General features: G+C 35.8%; 1 protein-coding gene across 1 annotated transcript in view; it reads left to right on the top strand.

Moving 5' to 3' along the window:
* Window positions 1–5,248: 5,248 nt before the first annotated feature.
* Window positions 5,249–16,041, top strand: part of LOC150106779 (copper homeostasis protein cutC homolog) — a 79,799-nt gene continuing 69,006 nt past the window's right edge. Inside the window, exons 1-2 of the mRNA XM_090392699.1 lie at window positions 5,249–5,367; window positions 13,018–13,074. Coding sequence (XP_090248825.1) covers window positions 13,023–13,074 — 52 coding nt within the window. The 5' untranslated portion in view covers window positions 5,249–5,367; window positions 13,018–13,022. The remainder of the gene's footprint in view (window positions 5,368–13,017; window positions 13,075–16,041) is intronic.

Raw genomic sequence — 16,041 nt, 5'->3', positions numbered from 1 at the left:
AAGTCAACATTTTATATTATGTAATCATATTTCTAAAAGCCACAACAATAATTTCTTTTATTTATATTTAGAAAAAAACTGGATTGAACACTGGTGAGTTTTCCATCTTTGACCGCAGTTCTCTGATTCTCATTATCTGGCTTAGGCTCGCTTTAATGAAGGATGAAGACTGGCTACCAACTATCTTCAAAAAGTTAGGACTAGAGGCACTCTGCTTACTCCTTTGAGAAATAAAAGGCGTTGGAGCAGGACTGCAACACTTTGTGCTCGGGAAGTAAAGGGTGTTGAACAGGACTGCAATTCTTTATACTTGGAAGAAAAGGTGTTTAACAGGACTGCAATTCTTTGCGCCAACTCTAAAAAGGAAAAAAAAAGCATAATTCAACCAGATCTTTAGACGGGATTACCATTTCGGAAGGACTCCAGCACGAACAATGAGTGTCACCGTTTCCTCCCCCTCCTAACGGGCAAACACATGCTACACTGGTGGCCACACCCTATCGTCCAGTTGTACTGATCGATACTCAACTTAACCTATCTTAAAGACCTAACCTGGCTCGTGGCTGCCAGCTCAGAGGAGCGGCTCTACACCGCCTGTAATATTATTGTGACGAACCCCTTCTGGATGGACATGTCAGATTTCAACTATGCAAGGCGTTGTGTAGGAATAGTGGCCGTATCCTCCAGCTCCTAACGATCAAAAGCCACTACAGCAAAGTATTGCTCAGTTAGAACCCAGCACGTTCATCACATTTTTGGGCTTCTCAACGAATGAGAATGATCATCTTCATACAAAAAAAGTGACTACAAAAACAATTTAAGAAAAAACCTATACAGCGTTGACTTTCCTAATTAACTAATACGTAAAATTATCAAAACTACACAAATAAATCACATGCTATTATTAAGAATAATTTATGAAATATGCTTTCTGCTTTGCACTATGCATCAAAGACATAATTATGACTCTATTCATTTCACTCGCATGCAAGTTACCACTATTAACCCTGATCCGTCCACTGTTTTTGCCATCTTGGTGAATTCGCTTGTGGCATAGCAACGATATTTATGGAAAACTCAAGAGTTCTATCTTCTGATTCGCGAACTGCGATGACTGCGGTGTTCACTTTCTAATTACAACAAATAAAATCATACAATGATCTAAAATTGGTGATTTTTTTTTATAATTTAGCTTTCTTTTCAACAATAAAAATCATCCTTTAAATGAGATATGTGCCATTGAAGCAACGAGTGCATGTTGAGTCCATTGTTGAGTGAATCTCTCTATTATCTACAAAAATAAATCAAGGGCTGATTTTAAGATGGATACAGCTCTAATCAATAAGAATGATTAGTTATTGATATTGATTAGTTATCCATCTAAGACTTACGGAACTTTTATAGAGTTCTTTCGACTGAAGGCAAGTAAAATAATCTCAACAGAGCTTTGTATTACCAGAAGTTTTTCACCGTTAATTCGATCATAATTCTGACCACACGTGACCAAAGCAATGAAAGAAACTGATGGTTACGGAAAGTCTAAGGCTCCCAAAAGGATCAGTTTAAAAATAAATAAATAAAATAAAAAATAAAATTGATTCTATTCTGCACGCAGATTCATCAACGAATGAGCTTTCATTTCCTTAAAGGGGCGGTCTAACAGGGCAAACTTTAAAAAACAGGATGATGCAATTTGCAAGGTACAGTTTATAATAATAAACGTAAAATACATGTGCAGCCAAGGGCGAATACCATACTGGTCACCAGAAGGGAAAAAATGCGTACGCATTAAGGGTAGGTTGCACAGCGTAACTGACATTTACATGGCTAGAGATGTACGATTGTAAAAAAAAAAAAAATCATCTAACACCTTTTATTCCCTAATAGGGAGTAGGCGAGGCCTTTATATACCCTATCTAGCTTTTGGAGACTGAATGGGCAGTTCAATCTCCACCGGTAGCCAATCAGAGATAGCTTGCCCATGTCTATCACTAATTATAGCAGCCACCGATCAAGAGGATGGCAAACAGTGCTGCCATCTCTTGGTGCCTAATCCTAACAAGATATGTCACTGTCTGAAATAATGTGGGTACTAGGGTCGATTTTCTTGAGTTTACGGGACGAAAAACCCGAGTTTCCGGGAGGAAAAACCCGCTTGCCTGTGCCAGAGATCGACTAACTCGGGAACCGATCGAAGATAGGCTTAGAAAAAGTTCCTCCAGTCAGCGACTAGACTAGAACCTAGGTTTATCTTCAAGCGGCCAAGCGAAGAGGATGCAAGCGCCACTTCCACTGAGCTACACAGGCCTCCATGTATGATTGTTAATCACATAAATTATTATTATTACATGCATAATTAGATTATACACAATTTATACATTACAATCTGTTAAGGCTTTTTATGTTGTGTGTTTGAAATATAAGTTCATGAACATTTAAGTTCATGATATAATTATAATTCATCAAATCTTTTTGTAAAATATGTAGTCCGAAGGTACAGATTTTATATCGTCTGGTCTGGTAATTTATTGTAGCTGTATGTTGAAAAGATTTGTGAAATATTTCTCTATTAGCTGTGGAAACGAAGAATAAGTTGTACCTATAGTGCAGATAATCCGCATAGGTTAAAATTTTAATGATTTTTCCTGATATAGTAAACTGCGGTAAAGATAAAGTTTCCGTAATGGTAAGACATCAAGGATGGTATACAGTTCCTCGCTATAATAGCGATATATCTGTAATAATCTCCAACCCAGCAAGTGATTCTTGACCAGAGAGAGGTATTTACCCACGAGTGGTATAGGCATCTCGGGAACGCTATATTGACAGTTTTTTTAACATGAATTCTGTTGATAATGTATCTTATTTTGTTTTCCAAAAATGGAACATGAGAGGTCCACATTAACTTGTTGTCCATATTTATATTTAAGTATCTCATCGAATTTTTATTTTATTTAATTTTTATTCTGCAATGTTTGACATTGCAATTTAAGTCATGTTATGTTATTGAAAGATGCCGATATAGCTTATTTGTTAAGCTGAAATACTTATATTTCATTTTATCTAAATTTATTTTCAGGTTCTCATTAAGAAAGCATGTTGAATTTTTTCACATCCTCAGTTATATTTGGTGTTCTAATGCATCGATATTAATTTCATTATAAATCAGAACGGTATCAACAGCAAAGGACAGTATTTTGCCAAATAAGTTGCAGCCACAGAGACCATTTACACAGATTAAAAACAGAACAGATCCTAATACTGATCCTTGCAGTACGCCATATTTTGTATTTCACTGTTGTGTTTGCCTAAGTTAATGCATTGATTTTTGTGAGTTAAATACGATTTAAACCAATTATTCGCAACTCTTCTCATACCACATCTATAAATTTTCTGTAAGAGCAGATCGTGATGAGCACAATCCATTGCTTTGGAGTTGTTTAAAAAAATAGCTGCTGCACGCTTCCGTTTATTCCGTTGTGCACTGATTCCAGGGAAACCAAAAGCGCTTTTTTTCCCTTGTTCAGATCTTGTATAAAACAGTAATGATTGGGGAAATTAAAAAAAATATATATAGTGTTCAGATGGTGTTTAAGTGTTATACTAAATCATAAAGCAGTTATAATTAAACTTTCATAAATATAAATACACCTTTCTCGCCTATAAAGTGTCACACACACATTTATACTACAGAAAATCAACCATTCCTTACAGACATCGATCACCAACTCCATTTGGTCATTATTTACAAACAATACGTTTATCGAGACAGAACTTTTGCAAACCAACAATAGACATTTCTTCTTTAAGCAATATTCGCTGCAACCAGCTTACTGATAAGATAAACAGTAAACTGTAAGTAGCTCAGTCAGTAAAGCCCTTTGGTTGGAAAGACCTAGGTTCTATTCCCGTCCATGACATAAGGAACCTTTATCTGATCTCTTTTGACAAAAGGTGAGTTAGCCGGTCCCATACGGTGGTAGGGGGATTTTCATTCTATGCCTCCCGGACACACCTGGAGGCATAGAACTGACCACTTTATCCTCGAAGTGGTCGCGGTTTCAAATCGTAATGGGCCTCTAGGCCTAATGCGTGAAAGGAGATGCTCGTTGACATTTTCTTATAGTTTATTTGTTAGCCGAGTGGAGAGTGATTCTGCTGTCCAACCAACATTATGTAAGTTTGAATCGGAGCTGATGTTTTGTGAATGTCATTTTAAGTGACAAACGAATTTCATCATCTGCTGTATGACCACTACCACCACCTCTGCATATTGGATTTCTGAGGTTGCTTGAAAAAGTTTCATTTGGTGTGTAGAGCTACAAAATCTACTACAGCTTGGATTGAGGATAATGTACCACGAAAGACGAATTATTATTATTATTATTATTATTATTATTATTATTATTATTTGATACCTACAGAGAGTCCAAGGACTCATCGAGGGTGGGCACCTGCTCTACAACTCCATCTCCATGATTCAATCACCAATTGACCGCAACTACACCAACGCCATCTACCACCACCAGAACCACTAGTATTTCCACAGACAATAATCACAAACATCCATGCGGATTCGAACCTGCAGCCTTTTGGCTGGAGAGCGGATACGCTATCCACTTGGTCAACCAGGCCGGCGATTTCGACTTTTGTTTGGAATACAAGGAACTATTGCTCTGAGCAACATTTAGCGAGAGAAAATTCCATCACGACTAAATGTGATCGGCTACTCACCTTAGTCGATCTCTGGCCCGGGAAAGCGAGCTTTTTTCCATGCCGGACCACGAGATCTTCATGCCGTATCTTCACTGCAGGCTGCTTAATTAGTGAGAGCCTTGGACCAACTATCCCTGATTTGCTACCAGTGGAGATTGAACTGCCCACTCAGTCTCCAATAGTTAGATAAGGCTAAAACGGCTTCGCTTACTGCCTATACGGTAATAAAAAGTCGTTAGCTGATTTTTTAAATTTTATTAATTTAATAAAAGTTAATTTTTTAAATTTTTAATGATTACAAAATATGTGTTAATCGACTGTTTATGTTATTGGTAAGGCTTCCGGTCAACAGTGGGATATTAGTAGTTAAGTTTTTGGGGAGTCAAAAGTTATACACGGATTTTCGAACAACGGGAGACGGGTAGGCACCCCTAATCCCCGCGTTGTTCAAGGGTCAACTGTAGTTTTTTTTGTACAAAAAGAGCACTGCATAAATTAAATAATCACTTTTTTAGAAAATTGAAGTAATGATCATGTAATACAGGTGGCGTTTAAAGTCATATATTTTCTAGTTACGCATGATGATTGCTTATTAGCTTTAGAGGAAGTGAACTTAGAAGTCTTTGTAGCAAAAATTACTTCGATTAAATTGTAAATGCACACGGCTTTCATGCTTTAATATTTCTGTTATTGAATATGATATTATTTATTATATTATTGTTCGTTCTCTGTGTATTCTATTCTTTATTTTTGAGTAAAATGTTAACATATCAGCATGTTAATAAAAGACAGCAAAGGTTGGTCGATTGGTAGAGCCTCTGCTACTAATGGCTTAGCAAAACGTTAAGCAAGTTTGAGCTTGGTTATTAGTTGGAATCGTTCGATGCTATTGGCACACTCCTTCGATGAGTCTTTGGACTCCCTGGAGGTGTCACATAATAAATAATAATGTAAATATGTAATTCATCCGTCTAACATGTCTCAGACATATCTGCTATAATTCAGTTTTCCAGATTCTTCTAACCATTTTAAGCTTTCCATTTTAAATAATTCTACCTTAGTGATATTATTAGCTGATCACCTGTTTTTTTTTTTTTTTCTTCTCTTCCAAATGATCTGGTAAGGTGTATGGGTCGACCAAAATAACATGGAACCCCTTCTGAAACAATTTGCTATTCCTGTTGATTTTAAACGAACCACGTAGGAGGCTCCAGCTGTAGAGAAACCATGGAAAAAAATAAATAAACTTTCTGGAGTGATCTTTCTTCTTTCTGGTACTCAGCTAGTAGATGAGTGAGATATAAGAGAATGAAACGTTAGGGATGATCTGTAGAGATATTCTTGCATGGAGTAATGCCAGGTCTAACTAATATCAGGTGCTCACTAATGTGAGCTCATGTGTAGTATTAGAAGAAACTTGAAAAGTAAATGATTTTTTTCTTGCTTTTCGATTTCATTTATATATATATATATATATATATATATATATATAAATGAAAGGAAAATAAATGAAAAATACTATATATATATATATATATATATATATATGTATATATATATATATATATATATATGTATGTATGTACTGAGGTTGATTTACTCAGTTGTTAAATATATTTTTTAAAAGAATTGAATGACATAAACTGAGAGTAAAGGAAAAAGGTTTAATGGTATCACACAAGTAGTTTCGGCTTTTTACAGCCTCCTTCAGGTGTTTTCATAAAAGAAAAGAAAAAACATTAAACATTGAAGATAAAAAAAAAACTGTGAATAGCACAGGAAAGTCACTATACATATTTAATGGGAAAACGTTGTAGTTATTCAAAGCTGTTCCTTCGTTGGCCACATTGTTGGGTGAGTGCGTGCGTATAGCATCTCGTGAGCGCCAGTATGTGATCACAGCAGAATGACAGTCTGGGAGGTTGTAGCTTAAATTATTATTTAAATGTACAGGGTTGAGGATGATTTCTCTAGATTCTACAGTTTTTCTCTCCAATTCGTCATGGCAACAGAAAATGTTGTTAGATCTATCCCAAAGGATTGTATGACTATGGTTTTGATCATCAGAATCGGCAGAAAAAAGGATATGGCTGGATAAAGCACTGGCATGTGTTCTCCTGTAAGTGATGTCCCTCCCGTGCTCCTCCATACGCAATTCATTAGACTTATCCGTCTGGCCAAAGTAAGGAATGTTGCAGTCACACCATATCTTGTATACACCAGGATATTTTAAGTTGTGATGGCTAGGCTTTAGACGGCTCACTAGAGAGCAGATCTTAGGAAGTGGAGTGAATAAAGTTCTAATGTTATATTTTTTGAGAACCTTGGCTAATTTTTGAGAGACTGAGCTTATGCATGGTATAGATATATTGCCTTTAACATTATTCATTTCTTCAGTATGGTGACTAGGAAGATTAAAAAGGTATTTTTTAGTAATTTTTTGAGAATAACCATTCATCTGAAAGTAGATCTAAGAAAATCGATTTCTTTATGAAGTTCAAGTTTCTGGGTCGTCAAGAAGGGAGCGATCAACTTGTGAGATCTGATGTCAGTAGAATCCTTTGTCATTTCTAATTATAGAACTGTGTCTGTTATTGACCTTCTATCTTAAGGATTCCGTGTTCCATTCAGTAACATATATTTACTGTATTTACTCCTCTCCAAATTCTGAAAACCATCTTATCTCTTCACCTTCTTATCTCATAAGCTTACATTTTTGTAGTCTAGTGAATAGTGAAGTCATCTTCCTAGGTGACTATAATGTTGTGCATTTTTCTTCATCAAAGAATGCTCTCATTTCAGCCACCCTCAGCCATTCAGATTACCATCACTTGTGATCCAAACATCCACTCTAAATAATTCATAGAAATTATCCTCAGTGGCATGACCACTTTTGTTCATAGTTCCATCCAAAATTTCCCACTAAGGAAATTTTGGATGGAAATTTTGTAAGCCTTGGTTTAACAAAAGGTGTATATCAAAGCAATTGATAAAAAAATATCCAGCATACTACAGGTAGCCTGCAACAAGAACTCCAACCTCATACTCAGCCAATGCTGAAGCAAACAATATTAAATCTGAACAGTCTGGACTTGCAGAACATGCCATCTTAACCAGACATAGTGTTCATTGAAAAAAGACAAGAGTCCTTCACAAAAGTCGGTTCCTCATAGAATGGCTTTATAAAGAAACATGTGAAACTTTACTCCACTCTCCTAACTTAAAGAGATCTGATGGTTTACATCTATTCCCTTTATGGGAGATAGTACTTTACAGATCAGCTAATCTCTCCTACCTTTTTATTGTATATATAGTTTTTTTTTTTTTTTGTTAGGAAATTTTGCATTGCACCAACAAGCAGAACTCAGCTGGGAAGACCATAAAGAACTATATTGTTGTTTTGTGGACTTTAAACAAGCTTTCGATAACATCAACAGAGAAATCCTTCTTAAAATTCTACTAGAAAAAGCAATAGACAAATATATAATATAGTTTCTGATAAAATATTACTCTAAGACAAATGCAATAATTAAAAAGGACACACTCACAACAGAACCCATAGAGATCCAAAAAGGAGTAATGCAAGGATGCCCATTATCCCCATGCCTATTCACCATATATTTAGAAGAAGTTGTAAAGAAGGCAATAGACAATGAGCCTGGAATCAATGTCAATGGTTTAAACATAAATAATATCAAATATGCAGATGATCTCGTCCTTCTTGCAAAAATCCCAAATAAAGTTGTTCAACAAGCTAAACGAAACCTGTAAAACATATGACATGACAATAAATATACAAAAGACAAAAGTGATGAAAATAGGGAGGAACAGAACTACCATCTCAGCCACCCTAAACGGAGAACAAATAGAACAAGTAGACAACTTCATATACCTTGGATCAAAACTAACAGAAACAATGGATGAACTCAAAACAATCAAACACAGAATAGCGATAGGATGGATCACCATGGGAAAATTACAGAAAATCTGGAAAATAAACAAGATATCTAAGCAAGCGCCAAAATCAAATTATATGAAGCAATAATTATACCAACAGTCATCTATGGAGCAGAAGCGTGGACAGTTACAAAAGAGAGGAGAAAAAACTGCTGGCATTTGAAATGAAATGCTTAAGAAAAATAAATAGAACAAGTTGAATAGAAAAGAAAACAAACATCACAGTCAGACAAGAACTATTGTATAAAAAGACAATAATAGAAAAAATTAGAAAACAACTGAGATGGTTTGGACACACTGTATGCATGGACACAGACAGACTTCCTAACATCCAAATCAATACTTTTCCAAATGAAAAAAGAAGAACCGGAAGACCAAGAATTACCTGGCTGAAATTAATAAAGAACATCTCGGGATGCAGAACATATAAGGAACTTTTTCGAACAGCAAGGAATAGAGAAAACTGGAAGATCCTGCTCAAGAGAAGACTCAACCCATCTTAGACGGAAGAGAAGAAGAAGAGGAAATTTTATTGACCTTTTTAGTTATCTTACACTAGCTACTTAGGTAGCACTTTTTGGAATTGTCAGTTATTGTTTAATTTGAGCTTAACATGTACTGAAGATGCCTGTGACACACAGGCGAAAATTATGCTATTAAAAAAATCTTTTTACGTGAGATTTTCCGTCATTAATTTTGTATTTATATGTCTACTCATGGTATTCCCTTACTAAGAGTTAACTTGAAGGTCTCTATCATATCTCCTTTTTTCCTCCTATCCACCAAAATCTGTAATCCACATTCCCTTAATAGCTCTTGATTATCAACATTCTAGTCCTGGTATCACTTTGATGATTCGTCTTTGGACACTCTCTAGTGTTTTCACATCACAACAAAAATCAGGTGACCAAATCTGAGCACAATAGTCCATGTGTGGTCAGACCAATGCCTTATATAGAGGCACCACCATTTCCTTATCCCTACATGTCAATGTACTTTTTAAATAGCAGTGATATTATATGTGGTCTTTGCAACATTTGCGATGTGTCCTCGGAACTTTAGCCCACTGTCCCCAAGATCCTAAATCTCTCCACTTCCTGAAAAAATTTCCTGAAGAAATTCCACCTTCCTCTCCTACTTGCATTCAAGTGACATCCGTAATTGGCAGGCCTAACAGACTTGGAGCCCTACAGCTACTTCCATTTGGGTAATAAAACTATTCTAAGTACTGACTGCTAGATAGTGTAAGGACTGACTTTGATGGTAACACTTCAGAAGTCTTCTGATTAGTTAGCACAAGGTGGTACTTGCATGTTTATATAACATTTCAGAAGAATTTCAAACCCTGAATCTTTTTTTTTTTTTTTTTTATCTTCTCTGGCTCATGTTTTCCTCATTCCATTTTTCATATTCCTTTGCTATATTTTTTTTCTCTTCAAATTTTTATAATCACTTGATCTCTTCAATTTTTTTTCCCCTTCAGTCTAACTTTTACCATCTGCATAGTTCAAAATTCTTAATGTTAGATGGTTTCTCTTTCCATAAATAAGCAAGCTTTGGTGGGTAAGCAGACAATTTGATCATTGCTGTTAGTAATGTTTTCTGAAATTTGTGGTTTTTCCTTTTACAAAATAGGCAATGCCAGAGAACAGTCAACCAACAAAACTAAACGATGATGATATTGCAAGTGGCTTAAGACAAAAACTCTAGAAAATTTCAGTATAAACTTTCAGCTTATACTGAAATTTTCAACAAATGTAGAAAAACTCATTAAGCCTAAATCAGGTTTTAAGGGAGACAAAATGGAAAGAAATGTTTATTATTATTATTCCTGACACCTCCAAGGAGTCCGAAGACTCATCGTGGGAGGACACCTACAACTGTCTCAACCACTACATCGAACCTCTACTATGAATCGTCTCCATCAACGCCATCTACCACCCACCTCCACCACCACCACCACAACTGGTATTCTATGTCTATAAATTGCGTGTGTTCTGAAGGGCTGATTTGTCTGTATGTAGGATGAAAAACCTGAGTTTCCAGGAGAAAAAACCCTGCTACCACCGTATGAGATTGGCTAACTCACATTCGATTGAAAATCGTCCAGATAAAGATTCCTCCCGTTGCGATGAGAATCGAACTTAGGCCTATTCCAATCGAAGGGCGCAGTGTACCGTCATTCTTCCAATTGCACTACGGAGGCGCTTACCTCTAGTTCGAATGACAATCATGCCTTCTAATCTCTCACCAAGACCATTCTATCTTCATTTGCTATTCTGTGTTTCCACCTCTTGCAACATCACTCAGAGATAAACTTGAGTCTTTTGGTCCTGATGCTCCCCCCCTCCCCCATTTTTGTTCAGAAAGTGTGCTCTATAATTAATGTTAATCCTATACTACCTCTATGATCCTCCATACTGATTTAATATCCAGTCTGAAACAGGTCATCATAGTCAAGTCCTTCACCACCTGAAGGCTTGTCAGTTAACAATCACCAGCAATGATTCTACCATTCTCAATCTTGGAAAGACTAAGAAATTTCTAGTCACTTGATATTTCCAAAGTTTGATTCCATATTTCCAAGACATTATTTGGACCTGGCATAGATGAACACTTAGCAAACTGCTATCTTATGGGTTACTTTCTGTCCTTTGTAATTGGGTGGTAGTTTCTTTCTGGTTGTCACCTATGCTGGAGAATAGCTTACTTGCATTAGCTTTTCCTATCAATACAGTCCATGACTGTAATGGTAAGATCACAGCATTTTCTGTGATCTTACCATTCTTCATTGAGGTAAAGCAACCTCCTCATATCTTCTTTCTTGCAAGAAATATGTCACTACATTTTCTTTTCTTTTAATAAACCCATGTCCCTAGTCAAGATCAGATTTCTCTTCTTGGGCTTATATAAGTTTTAGTCTTTCTATGCACAGCTGCAAAAGACACCAAAAAACTAGATATCCTTTCTGTCCAAGACACTAGTTCACATCGTGTTCAACTGCTAACCATGTATAAATCCTAAATCAGACGAACATTAAATAATTCTCACATTTAATTGTATTTACAACTAAATATGATCATTATTACCACTAGTACGAAAAGCCTCCCTAAAAATTATTGATTCTATCCAGAAGAAGGCCATTTGATTAATTGATAATTTCTCTCTTGGGTTCATTTCAGCCATGTTCTCAGATATAATGTTCTACCTTATGGCTTTTCTTAGTTCCTTCCATGGATACTATTCTGCTAGTTTCATCATTCCTCTAAGCCTATTAAAAATAAATAAATAAATAAAAAACAGTTACTTTTCTTTTGTTCCATCTCCTTGTGTTTTTTGAAATGGCCTTCTCACATAATGATTCCTGAAATTGATCAGACAGTCCAGACTGTTGTGTGCAGATGTGTTCTGGATTTGGAGACAGGAGGATGGAGGAATGGATGAGATGGACTATGAAACTTATTTTATGAAATAAATCTTGCAGGAGTATAAATACAGAATATACAGTATCATTGAGACATTTATAACAGTCGGTATCAGTCACTGAAATTAATATAAAAAGAAATTTTCTTTTGCACTGCAGCAGTATCTGCCACACTTGAAACAGGTGTAGCAGATGCTGTCTTATTTAATATGTCTACATAGTAGTTCGAAAAAGCACTCTAAGTATTGCAGGTAGCTCATAGCCTCCATAAAATAAAATAAAAAATAAAAATAAAAAAGTTGTAACCCCTGAATTAGTGGGGAGGAGAGAAGAGGACCTCAGTTTTTTTTTTTTTTTTAAATTAATGATTATGATGAGTAGAAACAATTGATAAATAGACTGGCTTCACTGCTACTAATTAGAGACTTTCCTTCTTTTGGGTCTCAACTCCGTTAGAAGTCTAATCATGTGCAAATTGGATACACTTGTTCATTAAGGTAGTATTCAGAAAAAAATGCCTTGTTGAGTAGGTGGTATGTTTCTGTTTTTGTTTTAGAGGGATAGATGATGAAGAATGTTTAAAATATACATTTTTAAATGTTCTTCATTAGGTGTGTGGCTATTTGCATTGATCAGTCCATATAAATAATAAGGGAATATGAATGAAGGTGAAACGTACCTGTTTTGGGTTCCTTTTTCCAGAAATGTTCTTTTTCTTGATTATTATTGTATGGAATTTTATGATATCAGCAATCAATATGAAGTGCAAAATAGTTTATTGCAGTGTATTTGGTTATGTTTCAAAATGCATTTAATAAGAATAAATTTATATGTCTGTTATGGTGTTCTATTTGTAAGTCATAGTACATGTTTTGGTGTTTGAATTTATTTCTAATGTATTCTCTTATTTATTTTAAAAGATGAAATGGAAGTATGTGTAGACTCAATAGCTTCAGCAATAAATGCAGAGAAAGGAGGTAAGTTATATATAACTGTGATGAATTTTACTTAGTACGTCAGTAAAATCAGGTGTTAAACATATTGGCAATGCATTCTCATCTTGGATCATCTGTCATCAGCAAAACTATTAGTATGATGGGACATTATTATTATTATTATTCAGGCCTCCATGGAGTCAAGAGGCTCACTGTGGGAGGTCCTTCTTAGGAAACACAAAGTCTATCATACCAATCCTTGAACTCATTGACCGTTCTTGCTCTCACCACTTTCTCAGGCAATGCATTCCACAGTTCAACCACTCTCCATGCAAAGAAACCACTCCTCACTCCCTTGCTCGCAGCTTCCTTTTGTAACTTCCAGGGATGACCCCCTTGTCATCGCTCCTTCCTGCTGTTCCACCAAGCGAAAGAAACCCCCCCCCAGTGTCCACCTTGTAACTGCTTCTCAACAGTATGTCTTGATCATATCACCTCTCTGTCTTCTACCCACCAAATTCCACAGTCCATATTCCCTCAGCTGATCCTCATAACTGATATTGTACAGTCCTGAAACCTTTGTTATCCACCTCTGTACCCTTTCCACAGTTAATTTATCCCCTTCAAATCCTCGGGACCAAATTTGAGAACAATAGTCTTAAGTGTGGTCTGATCAGAGTCTTATGCAGCGGAATGATAACCCTTTTATCTCTGAAGGTTGGCGTCCTTCTCAGTATTGCAGGAATACTCTGGGTTACTTTCACCACCTTTGCAATATGCTCCCTGAATTTCAGTTTTCTATCAACCATCACCCCCCCCCTTTTTTTTTTTTTTTGAGATTAGTGAGAGATAGGTCATTGATGTATAGGAAAAAGAGCGTAAGTGAAAGAACAGAGCCTTGGGATACTTAAGCATTAATGAAAAAATCAAATGATAGGAAACCATCCACTATGACATGTGACATGGGGTGAATGACCAGAGAGGAAGCTTGCAATGCACTCACAAAGGGTAGGAGTAAGACCATAAGATGGTAGCTAGAAAAGAAGGCTACAATGCCCAGGACATATCAAGAGTGATCCCCATGAGATTCTCTAAATCTTTCTGTGACCTGTATCCAAAGGTGGGTAAGATGAGCAAGGATGTCTGCTGTAGAATGACAATGGTGAAATTCATATTGGTAATCACTGAATTAAACCAGGAATGGGAAACCTGCAATCTTTTGAGGTATTTGGTGTGGCCTTTTCATATTTTATGTCAATTATATATCTTTATCATTTACAATTTATACATTCTCAAATGGCATGTACAGCCATACCCCGAAGTTACGCGGTAGGTGGGCCCTACAAAAAGCGCCTAAGTCGAATTCGCTTAACTCGGAATATAATTTTGCATGTAATTTATATGTACAAACATACAAAATATTAGTTAATTGGGACCAAAGGTTTACAAAAACACCTACTTTTTTTTAAGAAATATAATCATAATTGTAGTTTTTTTGTACATAAAAAAAAGAAAGTTATTTCTATGTCGATCATTTCATAAAATCTTATAGATTCGTCTGACGGCATAATGTCTTTTATTTTTGTCATGCAAAATTTCTTCATAGCAAGCCAATGATTTTTTATTCCTTGCCTTGTGGCTACAATTCATTCCCTGTTAGAATCTATATCCTCAAAAATCTGTTAACCTTTCTTTTATGATTGTTCTTACTGTGGATTCACGTAGACTGAACTTCTTTGCTAGCTCACAAATTTTCATTCTGCCTTCAAAATCCTTAATAATGTTGAGTTTTGTTTCCAAAGTCGATGTTTTTCTTTTCTTGCTAACTATACCAGAATCGGACTTGCTTCTTTTGGATGACATTATTATTTTTTATGTGATAAAATTTGTATCAAGAACATAACATTAAACAATCTCAAGGTTTGTAGACTATAAAAATTGTGTATGAATGAAGAATGCATGAAACACGTCAGTGCTTGTTCACAGCATGTGCGGCACTGGCGAATGCAGCAGGCACCAGAAAAATACTACTAGTGGTGAAGCGGAACGGGAATACGTACATATAAGAAACCGCATAACTCCGGATTCGCGTAAGTCGGGGTATGACTGTATTTTAATTAATTATATTTAAAAAAATTATATTTTTAAAGTACTGTGTTAAAAAATCAACTGCTATTATTGATCTATACATTGTCCTGTGGTTGGTATTTCATCCTTATCCATTGTTCAATGATTAGAGCACTATCATATTATATTAATTTGCCACTAGAGGCCCATGAGTGCTCAGCATAATGTCAGCTTGATTTTAAAAAATGGTTGCACGTGTTGCTATATTTCAGTGCTGTTGTATGTATTGTCATTTTATAACAGGCTGAACGAGTAGACGTTTTTGTTTATTTCATTAATTCCGTAGTTCATCTAAAAATTTACAAATGAAACTGATTGAGCAATTCTCAGAAGACAGTATTCAGAAATTTCTTAGAGCCTGTGTAGCTCAGTGGAAGTGGTGTTTACACTCCTCAGCTAGGCTGCCCAAAGAATGACACAGGTTTGATTCTAGTCGCTGACTAGAAGAGTTTTTCTAAGCTTTTCTTCGACCATTTAATGAGTTAAGATGGGATGTAGAATTTACTCTTGGTGGGGATATATTGTTGAAGGTGGAAAAAATAAAAGATTTTGGAGTGATGATGGATAAGGATCTGAAATTTAGAGGACACATTGCTAAAATTGTGAGGATAACACAACAAATTCTGCAAATGATGCAGAGGACACTGACTTGCAGAAGTAAGGAGATTCTGGTTCTATTATATAAGATTCTGATTAGATCACATATGGACTACTGTGCACAGATTTCATCAGATGGTTTTCAAAAGGATGAAGAGATGTTGGAGAGGATCCAGAGGCAATTGACCAAAATAGTTTCCGATCTCTAGAATGCTGAATATGAAGAATAGTTGAGATGATGCAGTTTGCAGAGTCTAATGGATGGAGGAAGAGGGATGATATGAT

This window comes from Typopeltis vanoorti, chromosome 5, assembly GCF_054136105.1.
Source record: "Typopeltis vanoorti isolate ZY-2024b chromosome 5, IOZ_Tvanoo_1.0, whole genome shotgun sequence".
In the NCBI taxonomy this organism is placed as follows: Eukaryota; Metazoa; Arthropoda; class Arachnida; order Uropygi; family Thelyphonidae; genus Typopeltis; species Typopeltis vanoorti.
Note: the sequence above shows the minus strand (reverse complement) of the source record. Positions and strands in the feature narration are given on the sequence as shown.